The sequence below is a fragment of the Rhynchophorus ferrugineus genome, unplaced genomic scaffold, assembly GCF_030347505.1.
Source record: "Rhynchophorus ferrugineus isolate W39M unplaced genomic scaffold, kcgeb_rfMv2 rfM5, whole genome shotgun sequence".
In the NCBI taxonomy this organism is placed as follows: domain Eukaryota; kingdom Metazoa; phylum Arthropoda; class Insecta; order Coleoptera; family Curculionidae; genus Rhynchophorus; species Rhynchophorus ferrugineus.
In genome coordinates, this window is record NW_027472584.1 from 18,021,869 (window position 1) to 18,037,520 (window position 15,652).

The 15,652-nt window shown below is 28.7% G+C and overlaps 1 protein-coding gene across 3 annotated transcripts in view; it reads left to right on the plus strand.

Annotated features, from left to right (window-relative positions):
- kcc (solute carrier family 12 member kcc) overlaps nt 1–15,652 on the plus strand; it is a 154,993-nt gene that overhangs the window by 68,767 nt on the left and 70,574 nt on the right. The window contains exon 1 of one of the 3 annotated variants that reach the window (XM_076405068.1): nt 13,747–14,050. The exons of the other annotated variants lie outside the window; for them this stretch is intronic. Coding sequence (XP_076261183.1) covers nt 13,912–14,050 — 139 coding nt within the window. The 5' untranslated portion in view covers nt 13,747–13,911. Of the gene's footprint in view, nt 1–13,746; nt 14,051–15,652 lie in introns of those variants that run through there. 3 annotated transcript variants of the gene reach the window in all.

Sequence of the window (15,652 nt, forward strand, 5' to 3'; positions counted from 1 at the left end):
CATCTTGTAAAATAAGCATTTGATGGATCTGGGAATTCTACTAGAAGGGTAGATCAGAGAAGATAGCAGGTTTGCTATCCCGGAACCTTTCTGGATTGCTTTCTGGATTTGGTCATCTGCAAGATGTGCTAAGTTAATATTTAATTGGTTAACTGAAGAAACAGTAAACTGTATATCGCAAATATGTTTATTAATTATTAAGTATATAATTTGGGAATTTACATTTAACTGTTATAAGATAGTGCAGCAAGTAAACTTCATGATGGCTGCCAGTTCTTGTCAGATATTTTCTTTAAAATACCCCAGGGAATTTACCCCAGGAGGTGTGTGACTCTAGTTCTGTTTAATACTGTATAGGTTATGACCGAGACATGTTTATGAAGATGCTCATCTCGGATTCACTAGTCCATGACCAGTAGTCCTTATTTACATATCCGTTAACATGAAATTGAGCTTCGTCTGAAAATAAGATATTGGTATATGTCAAAGACTTTGCAGAAGGAGATTTAAAATGAGATGTAGTTTTTTTATTCTTCCCCCTACTAGTCCTCATGACTATAGTAGGCAATAGAATAGAGTAATATATATTAGAAAATTACATATTTCATATAGTTCGACATTACATACAAATGTGTTAGATCTAATAAAACAAAAATTAGCAAATTTGCAATATTCTTGAATGTTAATAATGTTTGCAATCCTAGTACAACAATATTACAACAATTAAAATATTATTGTAACTATTATTAAGAGAATTTCAGAGTTATATTTTAATTTATATGTTCACTATGTTACGTTTATGTACTTTTATCAATTTTCAATATCATTACGTATCAAATATCTATGAAAATCCATTGGAAAAGCCCCCAATGCAATGTTTTATAGATTTTCCTGATCAAAATAACTTCGTCGAACCCACAGGTATACTTTTTTAAGGAAAAAGCAATATGATCTACTCTAGCAAATTCATTCGGTTCATCAAATAGATTGAATCGATAACATTGAAAGGCAAATTGAACAATGGAACGTTTTTTATCGATATAGATCTTTCAATTGCATCGATTGAAAATTTTCGCAGCGTTTCTCTTGATAATGTGTCAGCGTTTTCGTCCTTATTTCACTTTATATTATATTTAAGTGTTGTTTATTCGAAATTAACGATGACGGGAACATTATTTTAGACGGCTTATTGCTTTTTGATTTATATTTTATGGTTTTAGTTGAGTTTTGGGTATTATTAATTAATCTTTTCGGATTTTTCTTGTACCATTAACAGTAAGTTTGTTGAAGAAACAAATTTATTGCATGTTTAGAAACATTATTTCAATTTAATCCGCCTCTGTTAATTTACTGAAGGGAACAGTATCTTCTTTTTAATTAGTATTTGAGCCAGAGTTTGAAAAGTATAAAATTTTTAACGAGAACTTTATTTTTATCGTTATTTAATTCCTTAATCTGTGGGAAGTTCAGACGTCAGTTATAAAAAATTGGTGGTGTCTTAATAGTGTTGACATTAACGGAAACAATTTTGATTTCGTGTTTTTGAAGCGTCAAATATATCGAAGTTGTTGACATAATAAACCGATTTACTTTTCATGTTCGAAAACTTTTTCGTTTCAGGAACTATTGTCGGGATTTGGTCGTGAATAGACACTTTTGTGGTAGTTATCAATCTCGCGACTTAATCGATAGGATATAAGGTCCCTCGCTTTTTTAAAAATAACTCGAAAGTTACGGATCATCCAGATTAAAATCACCTCGTTCTCCAAATCTTTTAAACCAATATATTTATATGTCAGATAGGCACATGGTATTGTTGACCGAGAATAGCATAAATCGATTTAAAAGCCTTTGACGTACTGCACTTTGCTCCTTTGTAATGTATTATATACATTTATTGTCTAAACCAACATTCAGATTCCTAATTAAAAATAATGATTAATAATGTGTTATGTTTTCGATGTTTACACTTAAAAGTACCAGGTGTAAGAGAAAGTCATTACCGGTTTTTTAACAGATGTCGCTAGTCTTAAGTATGCAATGTTATGATTTGACACATATGTCATTTTATTATACTGACATCAGATTTCAAAGTTACACATGTTATATTTTGCGAAAATAACATCATCATAGATATATACCTCTTTGAAAATGTCAAGCTTCGTGCCTGAAAACGTACGCCACTGTACGGTTTATAAAATTGAATAGTGGTGATTTCGATGTGCAAGACAAATATATAAGACTCAACCCAAACCCAAGGACAGTTGACAGAAGCCTTAAATGTGGCCCATGAAACTATTAGCGACCGATTACGAGCAATGAAGAAGATCCAAAAGATAAAAAGATGGGTACCACAACAATTGATGAAATGCTGTTTCAAGCATTTGACCGGAAGTCATTTCTGCATCGAATAGAGACGGGTGAGAAGAGTAAATCTTAAGCGCAAAAAATCATGGTTAGCACATAGCGAAGCTGGCCGTTCGACACCAAAGCCAAATCGTGTTGGTCGCAAGACAATGTGAACTGTATTGACGTGGTGTATTACGAACTGTTGAAACCCGGTGAAACATTTAATAGTGATCGCTTCCAATAACAAATGAATGATTTGAACGATGCATTGATCGAAAAACGCCCAAAATGGGTTCGAACACACGGTAGCGTGATTTTACAGCACGATAACGCGCCATCCCATGAAGCAAAACCGGTCAAGAAAACGTTCAAAGTACTTAGATGGGACATATTATCGCACCTGCCGTAGCTTCCAGACCGTGCTCCGTCCGACTATAAACTTTTCGCATCAATAGGCAGAGCAGCACTTCGCCAATTTCGAAGAAGTTAGAAACTGACTCAACGAACGGTTTTGCTCAAAGAACAGTTTTTTTGGGATGGCATCCATAAATTGCTTGAAAGATCTTTGATATTTTGAATTGATATAATAGATTGATACTTTGAATAAATAATTTTTTCCATTTTCTTGAAATTATATAGTTTTTGTCTATGCTATTGTAGCTAATATATTGTAGTAGTAGGTTCTTGCATGTATTTTGATCAGCGATATACAGCGATTAGATAAAATAATATGACCATGCAATATAGTACATTTTGTTGATTGTTGGCATTACTGATTCCAAGTTAATAATGAGACACGTATGTATTGCTTAATTTACATGCCAAGATATAATATCACAACTTCTTCAATGATGAAATTCTCACTATGTCTAGCATCTTGCCTTGGCATCACTGTCTTGCTATCAAACACTGTCATATTCCAAGATGATAATGCTAAAAAGGTTCCATCTTTGAAGAGTATCAGAATATCTTTTCTGGCCAGCACAATCGCCAGACGTCAACATAATTAAATCGTTATGGGGAGCTTTAGAGCAGAGAATAAGGAGTATATTTCCATCTTCAACATCAGTGGAGCAATTAGCGGATGTTTTGGTACAAAAATATGACAACATTCCATTGCAATCTATTATAGACAGTCTACGAATCTATTCCGCGAAGAATTTCAGCAGTTTTAAAAGCAAATGGTGGCTCAATATCTTATTAATAAATAAGTCTTATTTATTAGTATTTATGTGTATATTTCGGGTATTTATATTATTAACCAACCTCATATAACTTTCTGTAATACATAAAATCGTTTTAAATTCAGATTTCCATTTAGTATTATTGAATTATTTAGTGTATACAGACCCAGTGTATATATACAGAACCGTGAAAATCACATATTGGATATTAATTACTTATTTGATTTACACAAGTTTGCTGTCGAATCCCAACAAACTCTTTTTTCATATCCCAATTGTTAGATAGTTTTGGTATTAATTATTCAAAAGTGACGATTTTGACGTCAAAATCAAAAAAGGGCCGGGAAAACCAAGGCAAGTTTGAAGACAGTGAATTATTGGATGAAAACTCAGCTTGAACACTCAAATAAATTTCAGACAGCTTATCTATTGTTGGTTCAACAATTTTTAGATGTTTACAATCAACGGAAAAGATCTAAACGGAAAGAGAGAATGCACGAATTTACTGAAAATGCCATTTCGATTATCTATGACGATCCCCAAGCACAAGAAGCCATGGGTTAGTCCAGATGAGCCATCCACTTCAACACTAAGTGGAATATTCATGGCTATAAGGTGTTGCTGTGCATATAGTGGAATCAGCAAGATGTAGAATACGACGAGTTGCTAAAACTGATTAACATTACTATTGCAGATATCTACCGAAGTCAATTGAACAACTTGAACGATGTGTTGTTGCAAAAAAGACCACCAAAAAGGAATAACAGACGCAAAGTCGTCCTTTTAGATTACAATACTCAGCCATACTCCATACAAATACTGTTGTCACTTGTCTTCTGATTGTCACTTGTTCAGGTTAATGCTTGACTGATTCATGGCCATTAGAAATATTGAAGAAATGTGAAAATTGATTAATAATTAGATTGGAAACCAATATCATTTTTTCAACATTTGCCAGATTAAACCACATGTGTCAAAATTTCAATACATGATGTTTGAAGGCTACTTGGTTATGGAGGTTAGGATATACTAACAATTACATTAATTATCCTAATTATATTAATAATACATCTGTTGTATAAGCATCTATCAATTTGACTGTAATTAAAATCTCAAATTACCGTAAATATAAACTCTATTTATACGTGTAAATAACAAAATAGGCATTTTGAAATTATTAAAGTTAATTAAAGTTTTCAACAAACATTTACAATAGGTATATTATTTTTTGCCGTTAATGTATGTTGTATTTTCTCTAAACTTCAACATGTAATGAAACGTAGTAGTAATTAAATATATGGAATGTTTAATATTTAATATTTAACTTTTTTTGTGCGAGAAATGTTTTATACGGCAAAGAGTTTCATACCTTTCGGACTATAATTTAAAATGAAAAAGGAAAATAAAAATGTAAAGTGGAGTACAAAGGGTGTAGTCTCCTCGTTATTTATAAAATATGACATCCATTGAGTTTCGTGATTTTATTTTCTCAGACACATAAACGCCTGTTTTACAATGCATGCTTGTAAAAGGGAGATTGGAAGTCCTTTCATACCCAGATAATACTTATTTTCGGATACCGACAAAAACCTTTTAGGAAAATACCAAACATTTGCAAATATATTTGCGAATATGTCAATCTTATATGTCCCAAATTGGATAACTCTGTTTACAGAAATGAATTTTTAAACACATCTCTGGAAATAACGATTTGCATCAAACGACTTTCTCGTTATTTCGATTTTAAGGCTATTCAAGTATCAGGCGGTAATAAAATAATGTTTTTCTCAACATATGTTTATAATAAATCTTTGAAAATTTATTGTAATTGTATTTATATTGTCAGTGAGGGACTTTTTTATATATACATTAACGATATTTAAATTAGAAAAACACACGTTTAAGTTTAATTAAAATTCATATTGAATAACATATTGTCAAGGACGTTAACAATAGTTGTAGAAATATTGTTGTTAAAAAGTAATACTTCATTAAAAATCAATTGTTCTTATAATTATTTCAGGTTGTAAATATCTCATATTTTATTTATTTTTATTTATAATAAAAATTAATAAAAAATCAGAAATTACTCTTGTATTATTCTAATTTATTATTATAAATATTTATCATAAATCTAAGTAGTTTTATAGATTCATTTTATAAAGTTGAATAAATAAAATAACAGGACTGTGAGTTAATTTTGAGGGACTTGTTAATCAACGTGTAAAAAGCTTACTACTAGACATGTGTCCAACCCTTATAAAATTCTTGATTAGTTGACAGTGTCATGACCATACCCCATTCAATATTGAGGTCTTTTTTTATTTCTTATCCCGTCCATGTTTGTTACATCTCTTGCTTTTCTGAGGTATTTCATTTCTGCTGCTTGTATCTTATTTAAACTCTTTTGCTTTGCATGGTGTACTTCCATTTTAGTTTTGCTTGATATTTCGTTTATATTAATAAATTTACTTTTTATAGCGAAGTACAAATTCATGGTTTTCCAATTCTGGCATTTATTCCCACCTTCTGGTTTCCATCACTTTTGATTTTTATATAATGATGTTTAAACGCATCTAGTTGTTCTATTTTTACACCTTTAATTTGAATATTTATTACTTCTGAGTTTTTTGTTACCATGGATTTCATTTTGCTTATATCCATAATCATTACATAGTCTCGTAGTACTTCCGCCTTGTCTTAGTCGTACTTAGATTTTCAAGGTTTTTGATGCCATTGAAGTCAATGACGGCATTGGTATTTCTTCTGTGTATTTCTTGAATTATTCTTACAATTTTGTTACTTACACCTCTTTGTTTTAATATAACCAGTAGTGTTTCTTTTAGTATTTTTTGAAATTCATTTTCCAAATCAGTACTCTTTCAAAAGTAATAAAATAATCTATAAACCATAATCCGGGGTACAAAGCTGTGTGTAAAAAAAATCAATAGAATTTCAAGCAAACTGTTAACATTTTCTGCAGTTATTTCTCGAGCTAAGTGAGCAATTAGCAATAGCTAAGCTAGGTTCTGTACGATAGCAGAAGCTGCTTTCAGTTGAGTTGTATCTGACAGCAAACGTACCAGCTTTCATATCAATGACAATACCCATGATCAATTTCACAAGGAGACTCGTCCTCAGGTTGCAGGTTTGAAGTCCTTTTTTGAAAAATCTTGAAGATATAGTCATAAAGGTCGAATCTTTAAAAACTAAGAACTGTCGTTTTCTCAGCGTGAGTTTTGAATGCTGTTAGAAATATGAGTCACTTTAACATAATAAAACCAGGAATATATAAACAAAAGTTTCTTAAAACTATTCATTCTGTCTTATACCAATTTTTTTTGGTAGATATTGTCACTATTAATTTCAATATTTATATCTGCTCAGTAATGTATTTTATTTAAAAATCTACAAGAAAATATAAGAACATATTCCAATTTAATCGTAATTCGAACGAAACATCTCATTATTCAAGAATGTTTACCGTTTTTACGTGAGAATAATTACAATTTGATCCTAAATTATTCAAAGATGGTACATGGATAAATCAATTATCTCTAAGGTCGTCCAAAGTACAGGGATGTTTTTTTTCTCGTTCGGGGCAAATTAAAAATAATGATAGAAATAAATGATCATTATTGAGAGGGATGAAATCATTACGATAATTCTCTTTCGTCGATGTTATTTTTTCTTTTGTGAATATTATTTTTTATTAATGAGTAACGAAAATGTTCTTTTGATGTTCTCTTTGTATATACTTTATCTCTATATACGTTTTTTTTTTCAATATTTGATAAGGATCTTTTTTATATACGGAAACTTTTTTTGAAAGTAAATATATTAAGTGCGTTACTTAATTTTATGGGATTTTTTATTTAAATGCATTTTTGCTGATAATTAGAAAATTAATGTTATTCTATTTAAATTATAATAGCTTAAAGCTGTTTATAGTATTATAGCATGTGATAAATTAATTTTTCACTGAAAAAATACATTCGAAACATAACAGTGTTCGCAAATCGTGTTATCCCAATAATTAATATTTTTTAATATGGTAATGTCAATATCTTTCTGCTTTCATCACACATATAACATAATTTTTGAAGCATGAATCTCTTGTTTTCATTCTACATATGACAATCAAAATAGTTGGTAATAGTTTTAAGAAGCAAATAATTTGCAGTGAATTTATATTTCAATTAGAATCGTCTTACAAATATTTCTTAAATAAATTATTTATAATTAATTACCGCACCCAATTTATAATAACAAAAATAAAATCTGAGAATGCTAATTATCACAATTAATTATCATCTCAATTATTAATTTAATTTAAAATAAATTCTATGGATTTCTTTATTACCTTTATTGATATTTTGTATGATTTTCTTTTGTTTTTATATATCCTTACTAACTAGACTACAAACTAAATAAGAAATATAATTAAAATGAAAGTAATATTTCATTGTTATTGTTAAAAATCATTAACTTGCTAATAAAAAATCTCCGCGAAAGAAAGTTATCTGACAAAGAATAATTGTCGTAATTAATTCATTCGTCTTAATTATCGTCTTTTATTTTAGCCATTACCTTTTATTTACTCTATAAATAATATCCAATAACCATAAAGACAATCAACTGCTTCTCTGATATAATCCATCATCATTAATTCTTATTGTTACATAAAATTTAATAATATTGATAACATATGTTGTTATGTTCGCGCAGTTAATATTTTTGATGTGTTTAAATCACTCTGGAGTATTATATTTCCCTTTGTTTATTAATTAAGTTTAAAATGTTGTGTTTATATTCATATTCATGATCAGTTAAAATGTTGTTGGAGGTATTCAGCAAACTATTCGGCACAATATCCCTGAACGATATATATTAATTAGCCAATAATTAAAAAGCACAATAAACGAAAATCATGAAAAAAATTTCAACGGTTTGTTGTGCAAAGTTACTAACACTCTAGAGCAAACATGCTTTTACAAATTTCAAGTGAGACTTGGCTAGGAAAAAACTTTAGGTCCAAGCTTCTTGGATATACACCGAGCGTTTAACAAGGCTTAGGCCTTCTCATCAACAATGTTCAGAAATTGTTACCGAGGAGTAAACTGAACTTACTCTTATATCTTAGCAACAATATTTAGAGTCAATCACGAAGAAGCTTGCTCAGCAATTAAAGAAACTAAAGCAGATTTACTGCAAAACAATGTATTGGGCGTAGTTGTTGTAATGTAATTTGCTAATATTTTTGATACTGCAATGCTTATTATGCTTATTGTGATGAGTAGAATCACGTTAGACAAAAAACAAAACACATTATAACCAAAATAAAACAACTATACTGGTTAGTCGGAAACAACTCTCAACTTGATCTAAAATCAAAGAGGTTGATCTATAATACAATTATAAAGCCAGTTTGTTTTGGTTTGGACCTATGGGGTGGAAATATGGGGTTACACTAAATATTCAAATCAACTAGTCGTACAACGCTGTCAAATCAAGGTTCTTCGATTGATTACCAATGCCTATCGCTACGTAACCAACGAAGAACTGCCCGATGACCTAGAAATCAAATTGATTTGCAAATGGAAGTTATCCAAGATTTCGCCTTGAAACACGAAAGAAGATTACTAAATCATACTAACGTGGAAGCAATATAACTGCTAGACAGCGCGCAGGATGTCAGGAGATTGAAACGAACCAAACCGTACGAACTTATATAAAGTGTATACCTTTACTGTAAACTATAACTATAAAATATTATAATTTTATAATTGAGGAATACATACTGATGTATTTTCTCGCACTCGTCTTGCTTGTGAATTAATCCAAGTACATAGGAAAAGTAGTAATATATTAATTGTAAATTAAGATTGTACTAAGCGTATCTAATAAAGATGTTATATCTAATAATATGATGAGTATCATATATTTCAATTTACTTTATTTTTTATTAGTAATTTTAATAAAATATTAGTTTGTACTGGTTTTTTAAATTATGTATTATTTTGTAAAAAGGTTTTCTTTTGTTTCAGGTAAGAATAATGATATTAACATATAAATATCCCTTGTAGTAAGTATAATGAATTAACTATTATAGAATAACAGATATTACCTAATTGATTACTTTAGGTAAAATCTCTTTATATTTAATTAACTAAAGGAATTAAGGAAGAGTATAATTTCGTTTTTAAAAACATTCTGTTCAATCCAATTTATTCCAGTTCTAATTTAAAATGATTTATAAGGAGGATGTTTCTTTTTCCGCTTGATATTTTTATGAAATAATATACAAATTACGATTTAGCCGAATAAATTTTCTAGCTTCTTAAAATATCAGTCCAGAAGAATCGTTATAAATTTCGACGCATTGTTAAATATCAAACAGATTTGTCTTGTTCCCGTGTGACATAAAAATAATGGGACTTAATTCAAAGGAAATCTGAATGACGATTATAATCTACCGAACAATTCGAAGATTATAAAATCTCGACTGAATATCCGGATGGAAATTCCCGAATTTATAATCATGTTTTGGTTGGTTTCGAACTACAGAAGTTTAGGCTTAATTAATTTTCTTTTTGTGATTGCAAATAATCAAATATCTTAATATGAATAACGCTGGCTGGCTGAGTATTCATAAATCTAATTTTATATAGTGGTTAGTTCTTCATATTTTAATTATTTTCGTCATATTATATTGAATTATATTACTATGTGATTAAAAAGCATTGTATCCGTGATAAATCAAACAAAATTAAGATGAATAACCAGTAGTTTATAGCAAAAAATAAGAATCTATTACCTTTAACTATTCAGAAATTCCTGTCTTTATTCCGTTCAGGATTTCCTTGCTTTTTGTTCTTTCTCCAGCAGCTTGTATCCCCTCAAACCCTAGTCGAAAACAATATGGATACTGTGCCTTAATAATTAATGTTACTATAACTTTTTATATAAAATAATAGCATAAAACAGATAGGAATAATAGCAAATAATGTATAAAAACACTACATTTTATAGAGATTCTCAAAGAATCATCAGATTTACTAACATGGAATTAAATTCAAACAACTATTAATTAAAATTTTGTAATTTTTTGTTTGCTTTAAAACTGTTATATAACAATCATAAAGTTCCATAAATTATTCAGGTTTTTTATTTTGAAATACTTATGATATTTATTGGTCTATAATTGTTGAAATACCGTTATTATAGCAGATGTGTAGTTGGGAATGTATGGTCAGTTTTTATGCAATTATATTACGACATATTTATATTTTTATTTAAGTTTGCATTTATTTAGGAGTGTTGCCACAATAATCTGTCGTTGTATTTTTAGAAATTTCAATTTAGTTGAGTGAAACTTATTATTATTGTTATTACCTTGTTAAGTGCTAGCTTGGATGTAAATTATAAAGGTTATTAATTTTATTTTATTGTATACGTTATTACTAAATATTAAACAATTTCCTTTAAAAAAATTTGCAAATTTATCATCTTGCCATAATTTGGCCATATTAAAACTGGAACATTATAATTATTTATGTTTTAAAAATAATTTATTTTATGTTATCAAAACGCGTAGTTAAATTAGGACGAATCAAGGTTACCGTTCTAAAAAACGAGACAGACTTCAATATTTTATTTATATTCAAATATTTTATACATAAATCGTGATTATTTCTATTTTATTTTATGCATTTATCTTCTGTTTGCATTTCCAAAACATGAGTTTTAGCAACATATGTAAAATATGAGCTTAATAAAGAGCCATGGAAATAAATTCTGCTAAAGAGAGAGCACTTTTGTGAAATATGTACCGAAATTGGTAATTCGAATAACATTTCAGTCATGTTGCATTTTGTTTTAGTTGTTTCATTAAATATTAGCTACATATATTGAATATTCGCCAATTATCTCAGTATATATTTTTAAACTAATATAAATAATTTCTTTTAAATTAATTGTTTATGTTAAGGATGTTTGATAAAAAAAGAAAAAAACAAGCAAGATTGTTTATTATAAATGTTTTTCTCTCGATTTTGGCAATATAAACGAAGGAAATAAAAAAGAAAATTTGGATTATACTTAAAATAATTGAATGACAAACAAAACAATAATACCTTTAACTGTATTATATAATGGGTATAAAACATTTCTGTTAATTATATTTAATCAATAAGTCCAATTATCTAATTTATTATTATTATCTATTATCTAATATATGATATTTGGTATGTTTTGAGATATATATAAAACAAACAGTTAATAAAAACAGGAATGAAATATAATATTGTTCGTGTATGTTATTTAAAGGGTTAATATATTAAAACATAATATTTAGATTTGCCACATTGGAAAAATAATTGAAAATGTGAGAAATTTCAGATGATATTTTAGCATTTCGACTGTGGGGTATTTGACATTGATTGAATATCTCTTTAATTAAATTATTCGGATATATAAATCGAATAAAATGACTGATTATTGTTAGTAATACTTAGAGTATTGTTTTTCTAATTCGACGTAGTTGACGTAATACAGCAAATTAATCTTATTTATTTTAGATTCTTTCATATATTTTTTTTTTAATAATAAAAAAGTTTAATTTAGAAAGATATATATTTGAAATATTTTAAAATAATGATTATTAAACTAATATTTGGGATTGATTAAACATTAATTATTTATTATTTGAAATTATATTTGTACATTTTTGAGAATTCAAAGTTGGGTATTTGGGAGTTAGGTAAAGTTTTATTCTTGTGACTTATCTTGTGATGTGAAGTGAGTTGTTATACCATAACTAACAACTGTATAAGAATTCTGTCAATTATCTGGCCATTTTAGGTCGTAAGTTTAAGCTATATCAAATTGTATTTTTTAATTTTAATTTTTCAAGTACATACATTCGGGATTATTGAATAATAATATAATTAACTTAGTGCTTTGTTTTTAAATTAATATTATTTATAAAAATTCAAGATTATATATCGTCCTAAAAATAACAAGAATTTAGTTCCCATTTGATATAGATTATTTGGGATTATTTATGTAAAATCTTGAGAGTCATGTCATGAGTGTGAGATGAGTGATGAGTAAAATGAGTTGTTAAACAAAAGTTGTTATCAATAATCTGGTATAATATAAGTTTAAACTATTTGAAAGTGTAAGTTAAGCAATTGTGGACTACTGCATAATAACTATCAAATTAGTATATATTTGAAGTATTATGCGCCTGTTGTTTCAAAATTAAGATTGTTTTAAAAGTTACATGTAATATTTTTATTCTGTTTTTGCGTCATAAAATAATACAAATGTAGTCCTTTAGACATTTAGTATTGATTATTTCAGATTAATTATGTAAAAGTCTGAGGATCATGGGATGAGCGTGATTTGAGTGATGAGTAAAATGAGTTGTGAAACAAAAGTTGTTATCAATAATCGAATATAATTTTTAACTATTTGAAATTGTAAGTTCAAAAGGAAAGAACCGTTATACGTCTATTGTATTAAAATTAAAATTGTTTATAAAAATTTAAGGTTAATGTAATATTTTATTATTTTTTGTTATAAAATAATAAAGATTTAGTTCACGTTTGAGATTATTTATGTAAGCGCCCGAAAGTAATGTGGTGTATGTGAGTTGAGAAACGAGTAAAATGAGCTGTTAAACAAAAGTGTTATACGTGTATTAGTATAAAGTTGAAATTATATGGAAAAATTTAAACCTATATGTAACATTTTTATTCTATTTTTTTGTCATAAAAATAATTATAATATATTTCACATTTGGGATTGATTAAACACTAAATTGTTTATATAAAGGCCTCAGAACCATGAGAGTAAAATGAGTCGTTAAATTAATTATAGTATAATTTAACAATAACTATTATAAATTATGGACATTTGAAGTGTTATACGTATATTGTTTTAAAGTTAAAATTATTTGAGATGAAAACTAGTAATGTATATCTTTTGAGCCGCGGAATCGAACAAGAGAAGAAAAAAGGAGAAAATTCGGATGATATTTTAACATTTCGACCTGCGTATTCTGTGTTAAAAAGTTGCAAGTTTAAAATTGGGGGCGGCATTAGGAAAATGGGTGTGCGGGTTCGGCCCTGCGTGGGGTTAATGGGAAATTTCGGGCTCCCGGGATCCGTTGTTCCGCGTACGGGGTTGATCCTGGCGACAGGCGGATTCGAACACTCTGCCTTATGTTGGAGGCTGCGCCGCTCCCGCGGATTTCATCTCCACGGCATCAGCCGAGAACCGCCATCAGTCTGTAGTCCGCGTGACGCGGGATTGTTGGTCCAGACCGATCAAAAAACATCGCTCGGAATCCCTAACCTCCTTCCGGTGCCGGATGTCTAGCGGCAACGAGAATCAGCCCCAGGAGGCTGCCAGTCCCAGTCCCTGCAATGGACAGGAGGACAAACAGACCGTGGCCGACGGACATTGTTCCCCGGCCCAGGACCTCACTCCATGCCCTGCGGTTCCAAAAGGTATTTCTAAAACTAGAGCATGTTTAAATTTTAGTCGCTCTAATCTGCTCCTCCCACTTTTTATACCCTCCAATTACCGCATAATAATAAATAATAATACTTCAAATTAACCATAATTTATAACATCACTCGAATTTTTGTTTATTTAATTTGACCCAAATTTTATCCAAATATTATTTTATACAAATTTTAATTTTTTAAAAATATTAGTCATAATTTATAAAACTATGATTCACCTTTCTTTATTAAACCTATTTAGTAGCACCGACATAGTATATTATTAAAATAATTATCCATGCTTAATTAAACAATTATAAACAATTTAAAAAAAGTTAATTAACAAATAGTATAATTTTCCTGAAAGCAAAAACATGGTCGGGAAAAAGAAAACATAAACATTCTTTGTTAGGTTTTCACTGTGCTTCAAGCCAAAAAAAAAATATATACAGAAATGTTAGGTTTACGTCCGAGCAATTTTTCTATACTTGGGGAAAATAAATTTACTGGCGGAATTTCTGCACCTCCTGCCCTCTATTGTCAGCTCTTGGCGACTTATCTGGAACGAAATGTAGACTTCACATTTGTGCTATCGATTCAGTCTAGCCTTACGGTTTGACGTATACCCCACCCTTTAGTAGGCATTTTAGGGTTTGTATCAGCTAACCCAGATTCTTGTCTGTGGTCTTGCGACGTTGCCGTACTCATTAATATTTAATATTATGTTGCGAAAAAAATCATAATTCGAAACGATGTCTTCGGAACGTTTTTGTAATAACCGGTTAATTAATTTCGCTGCGGCTTTCCCGATGCCTCCCCATTGTTCCTTCGTTCGACGTCTGAACGCGAAAATACGCATTGGAAAGCAGAAAAAAGGAAAATCAATAGTAAACACGCAGAAAATTATAAAGCTCGAAACAAAATATACAAAGACGTATTGTCAGCGTATATCAATATGATCGATTAGAACTTCGCCGTTTTTTCAGTTGTTTGTTTTGATTTAGAAAAAAAACCGACTCGAATTTATATGAAGTTTTTTACTGAAAATGTTTTTATTTTTATTTCCAATTATTAAACATCAATTTTAAAAACATCTGTCTAATTTTACTTGTTTCTAATAAATAATAATTTAATTTATTTTAGTTAATTTATTTAATATTATTTCCTTTAATTTTTTTATTTAATATTTCTATTTTTATTATTAGCAATTTAATTATTCTTATTTAGTTTTTTTTATTTTATTTTATATTTTGTAAATATTTTATTGATTTTTTACAATTCTTATTTAATTTAATTTTATTTCTTACTTGAATTTTTTATTTATTATTTTAGATACTTTTACTTTTCCTATACTTTATTATAAATAGTTTTAGGGTATTTTGATTTTAAAACGTATATTAATTAATTGTTTTATTTTAAATTATTGGAGATGTTTTTAATTATAGAACTATAAATGTGTTTCGCTCTCGTTTATAACGGAATAATAATTGAACTAAATTGATAGCAGGCATATTTCTCGCAAGAGCATAATAATAGGTTAATATGTTTCTATGTACAGAAGTTATAGTAAAAATATTTTATTTTATATCGAATATAAAATAACTT